General features: G+C 37.4%; 1 protein-coding gene across 2 annotated transcripts in view; it reads left to right on the forward strand.

Moving 5' to 3' along the window:
* The window catches only part of LOC126203349 (peregrin), a 266,717-nt gene that overhangs the window by 110,525 nt on the left and 139,101 nt on the right, over positions 1-17,091 (forward strand). For both annotated transcript variants that reach the window (XM_049937638.1, XM_049937639.1), the window contains exons 12-13: positions 4,755-5,048; positions 8,330-8,483. In XM_049937638.1, the coding sequence (XP_049793595.1) occupies positions 4,755-5,048; positions 8,330-8,483 (448 nt within the window). The remainder of the gene's footprint in view (positions 1-4,754; positions 5,049-8,329; positions 8,484-17,091) is intronic.

The following is a 17,091-nucleotide window of genomic DNA, read 5'->3' on the forward strand; positions in this document are numbered from 1 at the left end:
TCTGTTGGGCTCAGCACTTTAATTACCATGTTCCATTATAATGACTGTAATAAACAAGTTAAAATTTCATGGTGGACCAGAACTCAAACTCAGATATATGTTTTTATGGTTTCATTTAGAATGCTATACCAATGCAAACAATCTGTCGCACACAGTTTTAAGAATGGTTTTTGTGTCTTTTAAGACCAATATTTATAGCCATTTTGTTAGTTTAACCAGTAGTTTTATATGGCTGGTCATATTAGCACAAGATCTCAATGTATTTATTAAAAATTGGCTTTTTTGTGTTAGTTTCAAGCTCAAAATATCAAGATTTCATTTCTATAAGCTGACTTAATGTGGTGACAAAATGCATATACATTTGTCAAAAAATTACAGGAGTAGTCAACATATACTGACGCATCTTGGAAAAATGTTATGTCTAGCACAGCTACACCTTGGAGTTAAGACACTTGTTATCATTACACTTGTCGTTATCAGGAGAAAGAAAACTGGCGTTCTACGGATCGGAGCGTGGAATGTCAGGTCCCTTAATCGGGCAGGTAGGTTAGAAAATTTAAAAAGGGAAATGGATAGGTTAAAGTTAGATATAGTGGGAATTAGTGAAGTTCGGTGGTAGGAGGAACAAGACTTCTGGTCAGGTGACTACAGGGTTATAAACACAAAGTCAAATAGGGGTAATGCAGGAGTAGGTTTAATAATGAATAGGAAAATAGGAACGCGGGTAAGCTACTACAAACAGCTTAGTGAACGCATTATTGTGGCCAAGATAGATACGAAGCCCACACCTACTACAGTAGTGCAAGTTTATATGCCAAATAGCTCTGCAGATGACGAAGAAATTGAAGAAATGTATGATGAAAAAAAAGAAATTATTCAGATAGTGAAGGGAGACGAAAATTTAATAGTCATGGGTGACTGGAATTCGAGTGTAGGAAAAGGGAGAGAAGGAAACGTAGTAGGTGAATATGGATTGGGGGGAAGAAATGAAAGAGGAAGCCGCCTTGTAGAATTTTGCACAGAGCACAACTTAATCATAGCTAACACTTGGTTTAAGAATCATGATAGAAGGTTGTATACATGGAAGAACCCTGGAGATACTAAAAGGTATCAGATAGATTATATAATGGTAAGACAGAGACTTAGGAACTAGGTTTTAAATTGTAAGACATTTCCAGGGGCAGATGTGAACTCTGACCACAATCTATTGGTTATGACCTGTAGATTAAAACTGAAGAAACTGCAAAAAGGTGGGAATTTAAGGAGATGGGACCTGGATAAACTGAAAGAACCAGAGGTTGTACAGAGTTTCAGGGAGAGCATAAGGGAACAATTGACAGGAATGGGGGAAAGAAATACAGTAGAAGAAGAATGGGTAGCTTTGAGGGATGAAGTAGTGAAGGCAGCAGAGGATCAAGTAGGTAAAAAGACGAGGGCTAGTAGAAATCCTTGGGTAACAGAAGAAATATTGAATTTAATTGATGAAAGGAGAAAATATAAAAATGCAGTAAATGAAGCAGGCAAAAAGGAATACATACGTCTCAAAAATGAGATCGACAGGAAGTGCGAAATGGCTAAGCAGGGATGGCTAGAGGACAAATGTAAGGATGTACAGGCTTATCTCACTAGGGGTAAGATAGATACTGCCTACAGGAAAATTAAAGAGACCTTTGGAGATAAGAGAACCACTTGTATGAACATCAAGAGCTCAGATGGAAACCCAGTTCTAAGCAAAGAAGGGAAAGCAGAAAGGTGGAAGGAGTATATAGAGGGTCTATACAAGGGCGATGCACTTGAGGACAATATTATGGAAATGGAAGAGGATGTAGATGAAGATGAAATGGGAGATACGATACTGCGTGAAGAGTTTGACAGGGCACTGAAAGACCTGAGTCGAAACAAGGCCCCCGGAGTAGACAACATTCCATTGGAACTACTGACGGCCTTGGGAGAGCCAGTCCTGACAAAACTCTACCATCTGGTGAGCAAGATGTATGAAACAGGCGAAATACCCTCAGACTTCAAGAAGAATATAATAATTCCAATCCCAAAGAAAGCAGGTGTTGACAAATGTGAAAATTACCGAACTATCAGTTTAATATGTCACAGCTGCAAAATACTAACGCGAATTCTTTACAGACGAATGGAAAAACTTGTAGAAGCTGACCTCGGGGAAGATCAGTTCGGATTCCGTAGAAATATTGGAACACATGAGGCAATACTGACCTTACTACTTATCTTAGAAGAAAGATTAAGGAAAGGCAAACCTACGTTTCTAGCATTTGTAGATTTAGAGAAAGCTTTTGACAATGTTGACTGGAATACTCTCTTTCAAATTCTAAAGGTGGCAGGGGTAAAATACAGGGAGCGAAAGGCTATTTACAATTTGTACAGAAACCAGATGGCAGTTATAAGAGTCGAGGGACATGAAAGGGAAGCAGTGGTTGGGAAGGGAGTAAGACAGGGTTGTAGCCTGTCCACGATGTTATTCAATCTGTATATTGAGCAAGCAGTAAAGGAAACAAAAGAAAAATTCGGAATAGGTATTAAAATCCAGGGAGAAGAAATAAAAACCTTGAGGTTCGCCGATGACATTGTAATTCTGTCAGAGACAGCAAAGGACTTGGAAGAGCAGTTGAACGGAATGGATGGTGTCTTAAAGGGAGGATATAAGATGAACATCAACAAAAGCAAAACGAGGATAATGGAATGTAGTCGAATTAAGTTGGGTGATGTTGAGGGTATTAGATTAGGAAATGAGACACTTAAAGTAGTAAAGGAGTTTTGCTATTTGGGAAGCAAAATAACTGATGATGGTAGAAGTAGAGAGGATATAAAATGTAGACTGGCAATGGCAAGGAAAGCGTTTCTGAAGAAGAGAAATTTGTTAACATCGAATATAGATTTAAGTGTCAGGAAGTCATTTCTGAAAGTATTTGTATGGAGTGTAGCCATGTATGGAAGTGAAAAATGGACGGTATATAGTTTGGACAAGAAGAGAATAGAAGCTTTTGAAATGTGGTGCTACAGAAGAATGCTGAAGATTAGATGGGTAGATCACATAACTAATGAGGAGGTACTGAATAGGATTGGGGAGAAGAGGAGTTTGTGGCACAACTTGACCAGAAGAAGGGATCGGTTGGTAGGACATGTTTTGAGGCATCAAGGGATCACCAATTTAGCATTGGAGGGCAGCGTGGAGGGTAAAAATCGTTGGGGGAGACCAAGAGATGAATACACTAAGCAGATTCAAAAGGATGTAGGTTGCAGTAGGTACTGGGAGATGAAGAAGCTTGCACAGGATAGAGTAGCATGGAGAGCTGCATCAAACCAGTCTCAGGACTGAAGACCACAACAACAACAACATCATTACAGGAAGAGAAAGTAAAGACATCTTAGCTAGACCTGTGATTGAGAAATGGCTAATTTCTCAGATATTGGAGTGTCTCAAATTTCAGTTGTGTAACTTCGGACTAGTGAGACCTGAGTTTCTCCCAGCTTGTACAACGTTCAACTAACTTGTGGAAATGTATCAGGATGATGCCGTCAACAAGAGGTGATATTTCAGAGGTGCACATCCTGTTATTTTCAAGGCTAAACTGCAGCATGCAAGTACTGTGCAAGAATGTAAACTTTTCAAAATATCGGCAGTTGTCAATGTCACCCGGCTGCATTCCCATAAGTTATTTAGCCTTTGAACCTGTTTTAAAACAGCTGCAAGTATTGGAAAATGGTCATGACAAAATCATTGATGAGCAATTGCGGTGATTATTTCCTCTTGCTCACACACCTCAAAACAGCTACATAGTATGATTCAGGTCTAACAAACTTTGCAAACAGCTATGTGACAAGAATATTGACCCATATTTTTTGCAGAAAGAGGCCTCTATCATCATAGGCCCATTGTATGTGTTCTGTTAAAAATAGAACACCCTTAATCTTAAAGACAGCACTCAGTGATACATTAAGGATGGTAGCACATTAGATGGGGCTGTATTTTGTACTCCGTGTATGAAATTTGAAATAATCCTACACTTGTACTTGATGGATGTCAGTATTATGTTTGCGGTTTGACAATGAAGCAGAAATTAGTATTACTAGATATGTGGTGATCTGAACTGTACAGTAGTGTCCTGTGTCGGTCCACAGGTGGGGGAGTGAGATCCTCTAGTCTTTTGTCCTGTTGTACACTGGCACCATTGGTAGCTGCGTTATGTGTGGGGTTTTTTTATGATGTCAATAACATGAGAGCTCAGACGACATGCTGACATGGTGGGATGTCAGTGGCATACTGTTATACATTTTTAGCATGCGTTTTTAAGAAATCTAGTATCCATGCCAGCACCTTCTAAGTGCTGAGAATTCGTCATCTTGAGAAGTAGCTAAATCATCTGAAATCTCTGTGAATCTATGCCACATGCATATAAATCACCTGTAACCATTGTATTGTGTGCTTTTGAGCTAGTATTCCATTTCTGGAGTCATATAGAGACCCATAACTGTATTTTTCAGTGAATTTTAGTTTATGTAAAAGGCCCATCTTCCAATTTATGAAAGCGGAGTGAAATGAACGCGTACGTTGACACAAAATGTGACATATTTACTGATCCCAAAACTGTTGTGGTCAGTATGTTATGAATACAACATTTTTATGTAATTTCATGATTTGATTTGATAATTTTAGGTTGCTTATCTGATTTATGCAGAGTGATAACATAGTTGTCGTCTATCAAATGTTACCTTTTTTATGTTAGGCAGCAAACTTTGAATATCAAGACCTTGATTCACTAGAAGCGGACTTCCTACTGATGATAAACAACTGCATGGCATATAATGCTCGTGACACCGTATTTTATCGGGCTGCACTCCGTATGCGAGAGCAAGGTGGAGCACTTATACGGCAGGCCCGCTATGATATGGAGGTGCTAAAATTTGATCCAGTCACAGGATTGCTTATACCACCAGATGAATCTCCTGTAAAGACTCAGCATGCTGAATCTGATATTGACCGTGAACTTGCTGACATCACAAGCAAAGTGGAAGTTGGGGTATGTAAACATATTGAATTAATTTTAATCTGAATTTTTTTTGCAGTTCTCACTTTATGATTGTTTTTGTTGTGGTTTCCAAGTTCGTGTGCAGCATTTCCAGATTTAAAATATGGAGATCCAGAATTTTTTCCTTGGGTGTAAACAATAAACATGTATTAAAATAAAAAACAGTCACTAACAGAAATTGCCAGATGTTTGCTTAGTTAAGAAGTCTCTGAAGTACCCATGACGACACTTCATTCAAGTATGTGGCACATACACTGTACTAAAATATTTGATGGTTTTTCTTGTGAAGAAATGACTTGTTGTATGGGTTTACAGGAAAAAAATATTGTAAATACTCTGTCTGTTACATTTTTCAGATTTTATTATGTTTTACATTATTTTTGTAACTATTTTTAATATTTGATAGATAATAACATATATACACAGGATCTTCTTTTTGTTCTACATAGTAACCTGCATTTTGAGTTTGTGTATTAACAAACTTCTACTGCCCATAGCTTCCTCTAGAGCTTTCCAGTCTTTCTTTTTTAACTATGTTGATTAGGTATGTATTTTAGTAGTAACACATTGCAGCTTCTGCTCAGCTCATCCAACTCTAGACTTTGCAGTGTATTTCCCTCCTTGACCCTCCTTATTTTTCCCTTCATGTGCTTTAGAGTTTCTTTATGTATTCTGTTTCTAAATTTTACAAAAATAAACTGTGTACAACAGGTTTAGTTCTATTTGCTTTCTTTGCCTTAGTGCCATACAGTATCTTAAATCAGGCAATATAAAATAGAATTCCTCTTTCTCTGTGTGAATTTTCTTGATGATGTTTCGCAGTCAAAAGTTACAGTCCATATGAAACCTAACTGACAAGTATCATTATGCTTCTCAATTTGTGTGTTGATATTCTTTTTGTTTTGGATTTTATCATCAATCCACACAGACTTCTGTCAGTGTTGCAGTTCCTTTTCATACATGTATGATCAAGGCATATGACTCATGACTAGTGACTGGAAAATGTAGCATCTATTTTTGGCAAAATTCACATGTTTTTAAAAATTTACACCTATTTTTGTCAAAATTAGTATCAATTTGGTCTTTGTAAAAGTACTGAATGGGACCTTTTTGACTGGAATGTTAACTTTTGGTAAAACTTCAACACCTTTTTCTTTGGAAATGGCCTTTTTTATTTCATCTGGCTGTACTCAAGCTTTCAAAAATAATTGTTCTCTTGAAAAGCAGCAGTATTTTCCTGCCAGTGAACTGAATGTGTTCCCAATTTAAGGTGTTTCTGGACATTATTTGTCTTTTCACAACCAATTTTATGGTTACAAAATATGCAGATTGTTAACTTTGACCTTTTGTGGGCATTTAGAACCATGTAACTCATGCTTGGTAATGATACAGAAGCGACAAGGCACTTAGCATAGAAGTAGGACCGAATGTACTATAACTCTAGTTTAAGATTAGGAGAAGAATTTTGGCGCAGTTGAAAAACGTTTCAAATTTTGTTTTACAGTCACTATATGGTATAGCGACAAACAGCCGTAAGCATAAACAAACTAGAATTTTGACTGCCAGAGGGGAGAGGAGTGGTGCAGGGAAAGAAGCCCAGCTTCCGTTTCACAGGGCATCAGCGTACAGTAGAGGTGACACATTGTCACAGAGAACGCTGATCTCATCTGGTGTTTTAAGGGTCGTAATCGCAATCCATGATAGACCATGATTGGTCGCTTCACTTGTTTCAAAATAAGAAAATAAAACAATGAACAACACACAACACAAAGTGTTGCTTGCTGAGTTCATCAAGGTATTGGTAATGACGTAGTTCAAGCCCGACCTCTAGCTGTATTCGATGCAACCACATTTCAAAATATCCACCATCTAACTTGCCATGTTAAAACTGTTCACATTTTACCATGTTTTGAGCCATTGTACCATCTGTTGAGCTTTAACTAACAAAAAACTGTACGCCTTTCTTTGTTATAAAATTCTAGGTCCCACGACGGGTATCTTAAATAGACCATTCAACCAACCACAGTTCACATGGCTCCAGATCATTGAGTGCATTGCAGCATACATTTTTTATTTTGCAAACATGTTGTTAAGAACATTATCTTTCCAAATTGGTCATCACCAGATGGGGTACAACACTAGTAACTGAAAATTAGTTACATTTTCAATATTTGTATGCAGAGAAAGATTCTTATGCACGCTATATTTTCAAACTGTGCATCACCAGATGAAGTACAACACCAGTAACTGAAAATTGGTTACATTTTCAATATCTATAAGCAGAAAATAAAGCTATTTTTCTCTAATAAAACAGTTCATATGGATACTGTTTGCTATGAAATAGCACCTATTAAGGTGTTTCATGTTTTGAGCCAGAATTTGCATCTACTGTATTTCACATTTGTCACAAAATGTGAATTTTTTCCGTCCCTACTAATAACACGTATCATGTCTCCCTTTTAACAACATAACTTAAGATGTCAGTGCAGAATTCTTTCAACTACCTGAGACAGTGTTTGAGGGCATCACTCTTAATACCTTCATTTCTGGAAAATTTGTAGTGTTCCTTGTAATTCATTTTGATTTTTCCTGATTTCCTAACTTATAAATTGGATTGTCAGTGCAGCAGCATGTACTTGGATTAGTACAAAGGATCATAATAAGTAAAATGTTACTTAATATTTATGAAAGAAGTGCCTAAACAGAAGCAGTGAAAATGGCTGGCCAACTTGTATATATAATTAATTCAAAGTGTTAGTGTATTCTGTTCAGAGCCCGTCAATTAATTATTGACTTGACACACACTTACATGCAAGTGCGCACGCTCACACAAACACACACACACACACACACACAAATTCAAATTTGAATGTGGGATGTCAATTTATGTTACTTCTCATTCATTGTACTTTTTGACTCTCATGTTTTTAAGTGACTGCTCTTTTTCTTTAATGTCCAAATATACACTTTCTCTATTCTCTGGTGTGTGAAGGAATCTAAAATTTCGAAACTGAACTTTATTTGTAAATGTTTATTAATTGTACTTCAGTTGTCTCTGTTTATCTGGTGCTAAGTAAACACTCTTCTTCTGTCACAGATATTTGAAGTGTTTATCTTTGATTTTTGTTTTTAGTAGATTTTTACCATTTGTAGCAGCTGCTAAAACCAAATGGTTATATGGATTTGAGAACCATGCCACTTTATTTTAGGGTTCCTCTTAAGTTGTATTGTAATTTTATGACTCATTAAGTTGTTTGATAATTTGTTTACAGGGCCGAGAAGCTTTAGCACGTTTACTGGAACTTCAAGTTCGATGCCAGGATTTAAAACTTGGTCCAGCTCGTGCAAAACGATTACGTCTCATTCGTTCTGCTATTACAAAGTTACGGCGGCGTATCAATGCATCAGCAGTGACTGCTCGTTCTGGTAAATGACCAAATGAGACTTATTATATAAGCAACAGAAAATTAATTAATGTTACATTTTTTCTTATTTTTTTAAAATTGCTTTTATGTACTTTGGTGTTTATTCTATTGTACTTTTAACATAACTGACATATTTATTAAAATAAAAATTTAAAGACAATTTAAGTAGTAAATGTAACATCTCACCAAATCGTCTAGATGCTGAGTTGTCAGTTGGTACATAAGTAGGGTGAAGGGCTGAAATACTACTAGCTTTTCGAAGAATTGTCCAGAATTATAGAGGATGCACATACGTGCATGCCTCCCACCCTTCTCTCTCTCTCTCTCTCTCTCTCTCTCTCTCTCTCTCTCTCACACACACACACACACACACACAGAGAGAGAGAGAGAGAGAGAGAGAGAGAGAGAGAAAACAACTCTATAGCCAAAACTGACTACATTGCACTGTCAGTAGATGTGTGTATGTGTGTGTGTTTTATTTTACACATCTTGCTCCATAGGGCGAATTTGAGGAGTAAATCTACGTGGTCATGGAATATGTCGCTACATGAAATTACAATAGAAAAGTAATAATAGATATAATAAAGTGTTCATGAGTCCTAAGAGACAACAAACTATAAGTTTATAGAAATGCAGTCAACAAAAAATTCAGGAATCAGCATAATTTTTCAAGGAACTAATCAACAAGATAGGAGGAGTGGCCCACAAGGAAACTCGTCAGTTTGGATTTGAAAGAACCTGGATTTTTGCTATGACCTTTTGAATTCTTTGGTAGCTTATTGAAAATAGTTGCAGCAGAATACTGCACCTCTTTTTGCACAAGAGTCAAGGAGGTGCAATCCAAATGCAGATTGGACTTCTGCCTAGTATTATCTGAGAGAAAGCTGCTAATTCTTTGGAATAAGCTGATATTGTTAACAAAAAATGACATTAAATAATATATAGATTGAGAGACCAATGTCAGAATACCCAGGCTAATGAACAGGGATCAACAAGAGGTTTGCGAACTTACACCACATATTGCCGAAACCGTCCGTTCCGAAACCATCCGTTCCTGAGCCAAAAATACCCTTTGAGAATGGGAAGAGTTACCCCGAAATACAATACCGTACATCGTAACCAAATGAAAATAAGCAAAGTAGACTGCTTTTCATGTTGAATTATCACTTATTCCAGATACTGTTCTGATAGTAAAAATGTGAGCATTGAGTCTTTGAACAAGATCTTAAACATGGGCTTTCCACTACAGTTTACCATTGATCTAAACACCTAGAAATTTGAACTGTTCAGTGTCACTAATCGTGTGCCTATTCTTTGTAATTAAAATGTCGGGGTTTGTTCAATTGTGTGTTAGAAACTGTAAAAACTGATCTTACTGTGATATAGCATTTATTTTCTACAAGCCATGAACTTCCTTCTTGAACTGCAGTACTTGAAACAGTGCCAACATCCTTTACTACTGAGCTAGTGTCATGAGCAAACAGAAATATTTTAGAAGCATCTATAATACTAGAAGGCATATAATTTATATAAATAAGGAGCAGGAGTGGCCACAGCACTGATCCCCAGGGGCCCCCCATTTGAACCCACATCTTAGCTATTTTCAAAACTGTGGAGAATGACCTTTTGCCATTTGTTCTTAAAATAAGAAGTGAACCAGTTTTGTGTGTGTGTGTGTGTGTGTGTGTGTGTGTGTGTGCACGTGTGTGTGTACATGCGTGATAGGGAGGGAGGGACGGGGGGGGGGGGGGGGGTCATGCATAGAAAGTCTGTGTCTGTTGAAGGAATAACTCAGTGTCTCTAATATTTATGAATTGTTACCTCACTAATTAAATTATTTATATTCTATCAAGGACTTTCCAATGCCATATGAAGCAAGATTTTTATTTTTTGTAGCTATGTGAGCTCAGTAACTGCCAGTATAAAGTCTGGCCATTCTGTAGAAGTTTCCAAGGATAATGTCATCTAAACAAAGCCAGTAAATTCCAAAGGTCTCTAAACACCCACTGCTGTTACTATTACAGCATTAATCGTTGGTGAAGGTTTTCTGCTAAACTGATACTATTAAGTAGTGATACACAAAGGCAGAATTTATGTACATTCTTTTTGAAGCATAACGAATAGATGTTCTCACAATTTTTGCTGTCTTGACGTGTAAACGTTGATGTGGTGGTCTTTCCTTCTGTATCAGAGCATAACTGTGATGATACAGAAGTGATTCGTATTCGAACTCTTGTCACCGTGTGGGAAGCACAATGTTGCTTGAATGTTTCTGTAAACATGTAAATTCATTTTTATAAATAATTTAAAAAGAGAAGTTAGCATTCATTTTAGTAGGTATAGCACTGAGTCATCGGTAGGCTCACAAATGAGAAAGAGGACTGTGCTAGCTTTTGCATGAATCTTTCTTCAGAGCTACAGAGTGCACGTACGAATACCTGTATGACCACACTACCCTGTCTGGCTCGTACTAGACAGTGGGGAGTGTTCGTATAGGTTGGAGTGAGTGTGGAGGGGGAAGGGGAAGGAGGCAGGAAGCAGGAGGAAGGATGGAAGGAAGAGGCAGCAGAAATACAGCATAAGAATGTGGCACCAGTGAGCTTAGTGTGGCTTTGGGCAGGGAAAACTGTGAAGCACGCTGTGACACGGGATGGGGGGTGGCCTTAATATCCACGACTGCCCCTGCTGCGCAGCCCGAACCTCAGTGATCCTGCACCCGTAACCTCTTCTCCATATGTAAAAAATAAAACACTTGCAGGCATGGTTTGGATGTGATTTTATTGTTTTGCAACCACCTTCGGTGACTCAGTACACCATCTTCAAGCCTGTGTGCATAAATTGTAATTACAGCCTCATCAACTTACCATCCATGCAAATACAAAGACAGATTAAAAACGGAATAAAAATCAAGGACATTACTATATAAATGAATTTACAGTAATCATCTGATAAAAACCAACAGATACTTCCATTGTCACATACCTAAAATAGAATCTTATAGTATTTCCTGACGGATTTCAACTATAAATGTAGTACAAATTAATCATTGGCAAAAGTTTTCTGCTAACAAGGGAACCTCCCCATCGCACCCCCCCCCCCCCCTCAGATTTAGTTATAAGTTGACACAGTGGATAGGCCTTGCAAAACTGAACACAGATCAATCGAGAAAACAGGAAGAAGTTGTGTGGAACTATGAAAAAAATTAGTAAAATATACAAACTGAATAGTCCATGCACAAGATAGGCAACATCAAGGAGAATGTGAGCACAGGAGCGCCGTGGTCCCGTGGTTAGTATGAGTAACTGCTGAACGAGAGGTCCTTGGTTCAAGTCTTCCCTCGACTGAAAATTTTACATTCTTTATTTTCGCAAAGTTATGATCTGTCCGTTCGTTCATTGACGTCTCTGTTCACTGTAATAAGTTTAGTGTCTGTGTTTTGCAACCACACCGCAAAACCATGCGATTAGTAGACGAAAGGACGTGCCTCTCCAATGGGAACCGAAAACATTTGATCGCAAGGTCATAGGTCATCAGATTCCTCCACAGGAAAACACATCTGATATATTCTATACGACACTGGTGATGGCATGTGCGTCACATGACAGGAATATGTTGTCGACCCACCTTACGTGTACACTTAGCAAATGGGTAAAAAGATTCTTCTACCTTGCCCGATTTAGGTTTTCTTGTGGATGTGATAATCACTCCCAAAAATGTGATGAAAACATAAGAGTTTGTCACATAAACTGAAAAAAAAATTAAACTTTTCACACGAGGAAAAACTTGAACCTAGGACCTCTCGTTCCATAGCTGCTCTCGCTAACCACGGGACCACAGAGCTCCTTGACTCTCATTATCCTTGAGGTTGCCTATCTTCACATGGACTACTCAGTTTGTATATTTTACTAATTTTTTTCATAGTTCTACACAACTTCTTCCTGTTTTCTCGATTTATCTGTTTTCAGTTTTTCAAGGCCTATCCACTGTGCCAACCTATAACTAAATGTGAGGGGGGTGTGATGGGGAGGTTCCCTTGTAAGTATTGAAATTATTAAGTAGTGATACACTGAAGACAGAATTTATGGACATTCTTTTTGAAGCATAATGGTCCCTAATATACATATGTTGTCACATACCTAAAATAGAATCTTATGTAGTATATCATGACAGACTTCCGCTGTAAACGTTGTACAAATGTACTGCTTATTAATAAAATCAGTGATTTAATGTTCCATATAAAAAAACTGGTCAGCTGGATGATACACTAAATTACAGAATCCTGAAGTAGCCTACTAATGTACAGAAATAACTGTAGAGAAATAAATCTACAAAAGAAACCACAACATCAGAGAAGTAGGTAAACCAAAGACGTATGCATCTATGAGCATGTAGTCCTTGCAAGAACAGCATCGACAATATCTAAGTGTCAATATAGATAAAGCTATCAAAATGATAATATAAATATATTTATATGTCATGTCAAAGATATAAAATAAAAAATCTGTATTGGGGTATACTTATGTCATATGCATGAAATGAGTGTCCAAAATGTGTCAAAAGATCAAATGTAGAAAACCACCTAGATCATAACATCTACAGAATATATGAAAAACTCCCACAAGATACTATTCAAGGTGAACAACATTTTGTGTGAATGCATCCATATATCCATGTACTGATGTACTGCTATAACACAAATATCAAATGAGAACCACAATCTAACTTGTGTAAATGTCAGAAACTTATCATGTACATCCACAGAACATGTGGCCTCTGTAGTTCGTACAATTGATAAGTTAACAGTAATAACAAAGGTGAGTTGTTGTTGGAGGGGGGGGGGGGGGGGGGGGGTCTTCATATGTATCCAATATTGTGCTGAAGGATTAGATACAGGTGAAAAATCATATTATATCTGATAATGTGTATGTAATCCACTAATTGGTCCTAACCAGGCAAAGCAGACAACAATTACAAACAATACCGTATATATAAAAAATCTTCATCAAATATGGTCAAGTACGGCCTGGAAGCAGTTGACAATATAATGTCAGCAAATGTCATAGGCATTAAGATTGCAAGGTTAATAGGATAGTGGATGGACATACAAATATTAAGATTGCTACTTTGTACTAATTGTACCTGGTAGAAGATGGGTTGGTGTAAGAGGATGTCTTTTCCAAGGAGTACTTACACGTAGATGTGTATATGTTTTTCATTGGGTTTTGTATATTCTGTGTGTGGTATGACATAGGTGGTTTTCTACATTTGTCTTTTGACTCATTCTTGGACACTCATTTATGCATATGACATATACAGTTTTCACCTCAGTATTTTATAACTTTGACATGACCTATTGACTGTCATTTTGATAGCTTTACCTATATTGACAATTAACTGTTGTTGATGCTCTCCTTGCAGAGACTACATGTACATATTTGTTTCTTTTTTATTTACTTATTTCTGATGTTGGAATTTCTTTCATATATCTATCATTTTCTACAGTTACTTCTGTAGTTGGTAGGTTATTTCAGGTTTTTGCAGTTTAGTGTGTAATCTAAGTGACGAAATTTTAATTGTGGAATATTTAATTAATAATTTTATTAATAAATAGTACATTTGCACAAGGTATAGAGTGGATATTCATCCTGTTATACTATAAATAATTCTATTTTAGGTATGTGAGAATTGAGGCATCTGTTGGTTTTTATCAAATTGTTACTGTAAATGCTCTTGTATAATATTGTCCATGATTTTTATTCTGTTTTTAATCTGCCTTTGTATTTGCATGGTTGGTAAGTTGATGATCCTCTCATTACTGTTTATGCATACAGGCCTGAAGATGATGTATTGAGTCACTGTAAGTGGTTGCAGTATAATAAAATAATGTCTAAACAATGGCTGCAGGTGTTTCATTTTTTATGGAAGTGAATGGCTGAAGTCTCGCAGACCATCAATCACAAGGATGGACATACAGAAACGCTTTTCCATAGTCTCCCTCTTCCTCTGTTCTGTCTCCTGTTCTCATTGGTGCTTCATTTTTATCCCATGCACCAGCTGTTTCTGCCAACAAACCATACTAAAAAGATACGTTTTGGAGAGGTCTATCATTGAGACTTAATACTTCTATAATAAGCAAGTATAAATACGAAAACCTTCAAGTAAGACATATGTTAGCTCCATAAACACTGAAATCGAGATGGCAGCTGCCCGATTTGCTTCTGTCAGCCAATCACAGGACAGGGCACATGAAACATTGCATTTCTTGGTATAAACCACAACACAATGCAGCACCACGAAGCAGTGTGGGAGTAGACCTGAATCAACAGTGTTTCCTGATGTGCATGATTATTGAACATAAAATACCATAAGTAAATATCTATATCTTTCATAAAAAAACAATTTTTTGATCCAGAAAGAAAGCCACATTATAAATAGCTTTCATTACAGACCATTGGTGATGTTTAGTTTCAATAAAACGGAATGTATTTATGGCGAAGACACATTTTCTAATAGTTGCAAAGACGGGCTTTAAAATATCTTCTATATTTATATACTACCTACAGACAATACGGCCACACTGAAGAAGTTAATGTCGTGAATTAATATATAAAGAGTATTGTAAAAAGCAAAGCTAGGCCATCACAAACTATCGTTTGGCAGGAATGTAATAACACAGCTTATGAGGAACAATGACATTTATATTCTTGCTCATCGAAAATATCTCGTGGTTTATTTCCGAATGTCATGATTTCCAGCATTCACCTATGGGGCTCTTAAAGCTGCCACTGCTCTAAAGCACGGTTAATTTTCAACATAAATGTTCGTATGTGGCATCAGATGAAGAATAAATGAACGAATGCCAGTTCAACATTCCAAACCTTCAGAGGCCCAAAGCAGCACAATTTGGAGCAGCAAGTTGTTCAGTGGATGCAAGAAATATGCAATGAATGCTTCCTGATTACTCGAGAAACTGTCTATGTGAAGGAAATGAAGTATTTTTCAACTACATGCATCACAGAACTATACAGACGGGTGCCTGAGGATGATGAAGAGGGCAAGGTTTTCATAACGATGCAGAAAAAATGGTTCAAATGGCTCTGAGCACTATGGGACTTAACTTCTGAGGTCATCTGTCCCCTAGAACTTAAACCTAACTAACCTAAGGACATCACACACATCCATGCCCGAGGCAGGATTTGAACCTGCGACCGTAATGGTCTCGCGGTTCCAGACTGTAGCGCCTAGAACCGCTCAGCCACCCCGGCCGGCATAACGATGCAGAACTATGCTAGCTTAGCTACTGCCAGAGGTACATGACGAAAAGTTACTTACATATCAGCGCCATATAATCAATCTTAGGAAACGACACCTCTATTTGCGAGGTCATATGGGCAACATTGATCAGGCACCATTTTATTTTCATATGCTGTCAAATGTTGCTGTCTATGTGAAGAGCACTAAAGTGTTCCTGTAAGGACTTGTGACAGTGAAAAGGCCAGAATAACAGTAGTGCTGGGTGCAGTAACATATAGAAGGAAGCTCCCCCAAATGTGATTCTTCACAGGAAGATAATACTGAAAGAAAAACTTGCTTCAGGCCTTATCTTTATTGAGAGGTAATAGATGACAAATGATATGATGTTCGATTGATTGTAGGTTATTTGGAACAGAATATCAGGCTCTTTGGTTAACAGAAGGAAAACATTGGTGCAAGATTTTGTCAGGGGAGACCTCTCCCAGGAAATTTAAGGATCTGATAGCTTCAGGAAGGCATTTGACACTGTTCCTCACTGCCGATTAGTATTAAAAAAGAAGAGAGCTTACTAAATATCAGATCAGATTCATGGCTGGATTCAAGACTTCCTTGCAGATAAATCAAAGCACATTGCTCCTAATCGAACAAAATTAATAGAAGTAAAGATAATTTCAGGAGTACTCCAGGGAAGTGTGATAGGACCATTATTGTTTACAGAGCTTATAAATGATATAGCAGAAAGTTTCGGAAACTCTTTAAGACTGTTTGCAGATGGTGCAGTTGTCTATAAAGTAGCAATGGCAGAAGGACCTACAGAGGAGTCATAATTGGCGCAGGGACTGGCTGTTGCCCCTGAACATAAATAAATGTAACATATTCCGCATACATAGGAAAAGATATCCACTATGGTATGATGACAAATTGTTGGAAACGGGAAGTACTGTAAAACATCTAGGCATATTTACCCAGAGCGACCCACCACATAAAACAAATAGTAGAAAAACGCATTCCAAACTGAGATTTGTGAGAAGAATCTAAAGGAAATGTAATTCATACACTAAAAAAGTGGCTTACAGGACACTTGTTCAACTGATTCTTGAGTATTGTTTGTCAACTTGGGACCCTTACCAGGTAGGACCGATAGAAGGGATAGAGAAGGTACAACGAAGAGCGGAGTGTTTTGTCACGGTGTCATTTAGTCTGTGTGAGATTGTTAAAGAGATGCTCAACAAACTTGAATGCCTGCTGTATTGTTGATCACAGAGAAATTTACTGCTGAAATTCCATGAAAGTACTTTCTGGGAAGAGTTGGACAACATATTACTTTCTTCCTCATAAGCCTCGTGGTACTTGTT

This window comes from Schistocerca nitens, chromosome 9, assembly GCF_023898315.1.
Source record: "Schistocerca nitens isolate TAMUIC-IGC-003100 chromosome 9, iqSchNite1.1, whole genome shotgun sequence".
NCBI lineage: Eukaryota > Metazoa > Arthropoda > Insecta > Orthoptera > Acrididae > Schistocerca > Schistocerca nitens.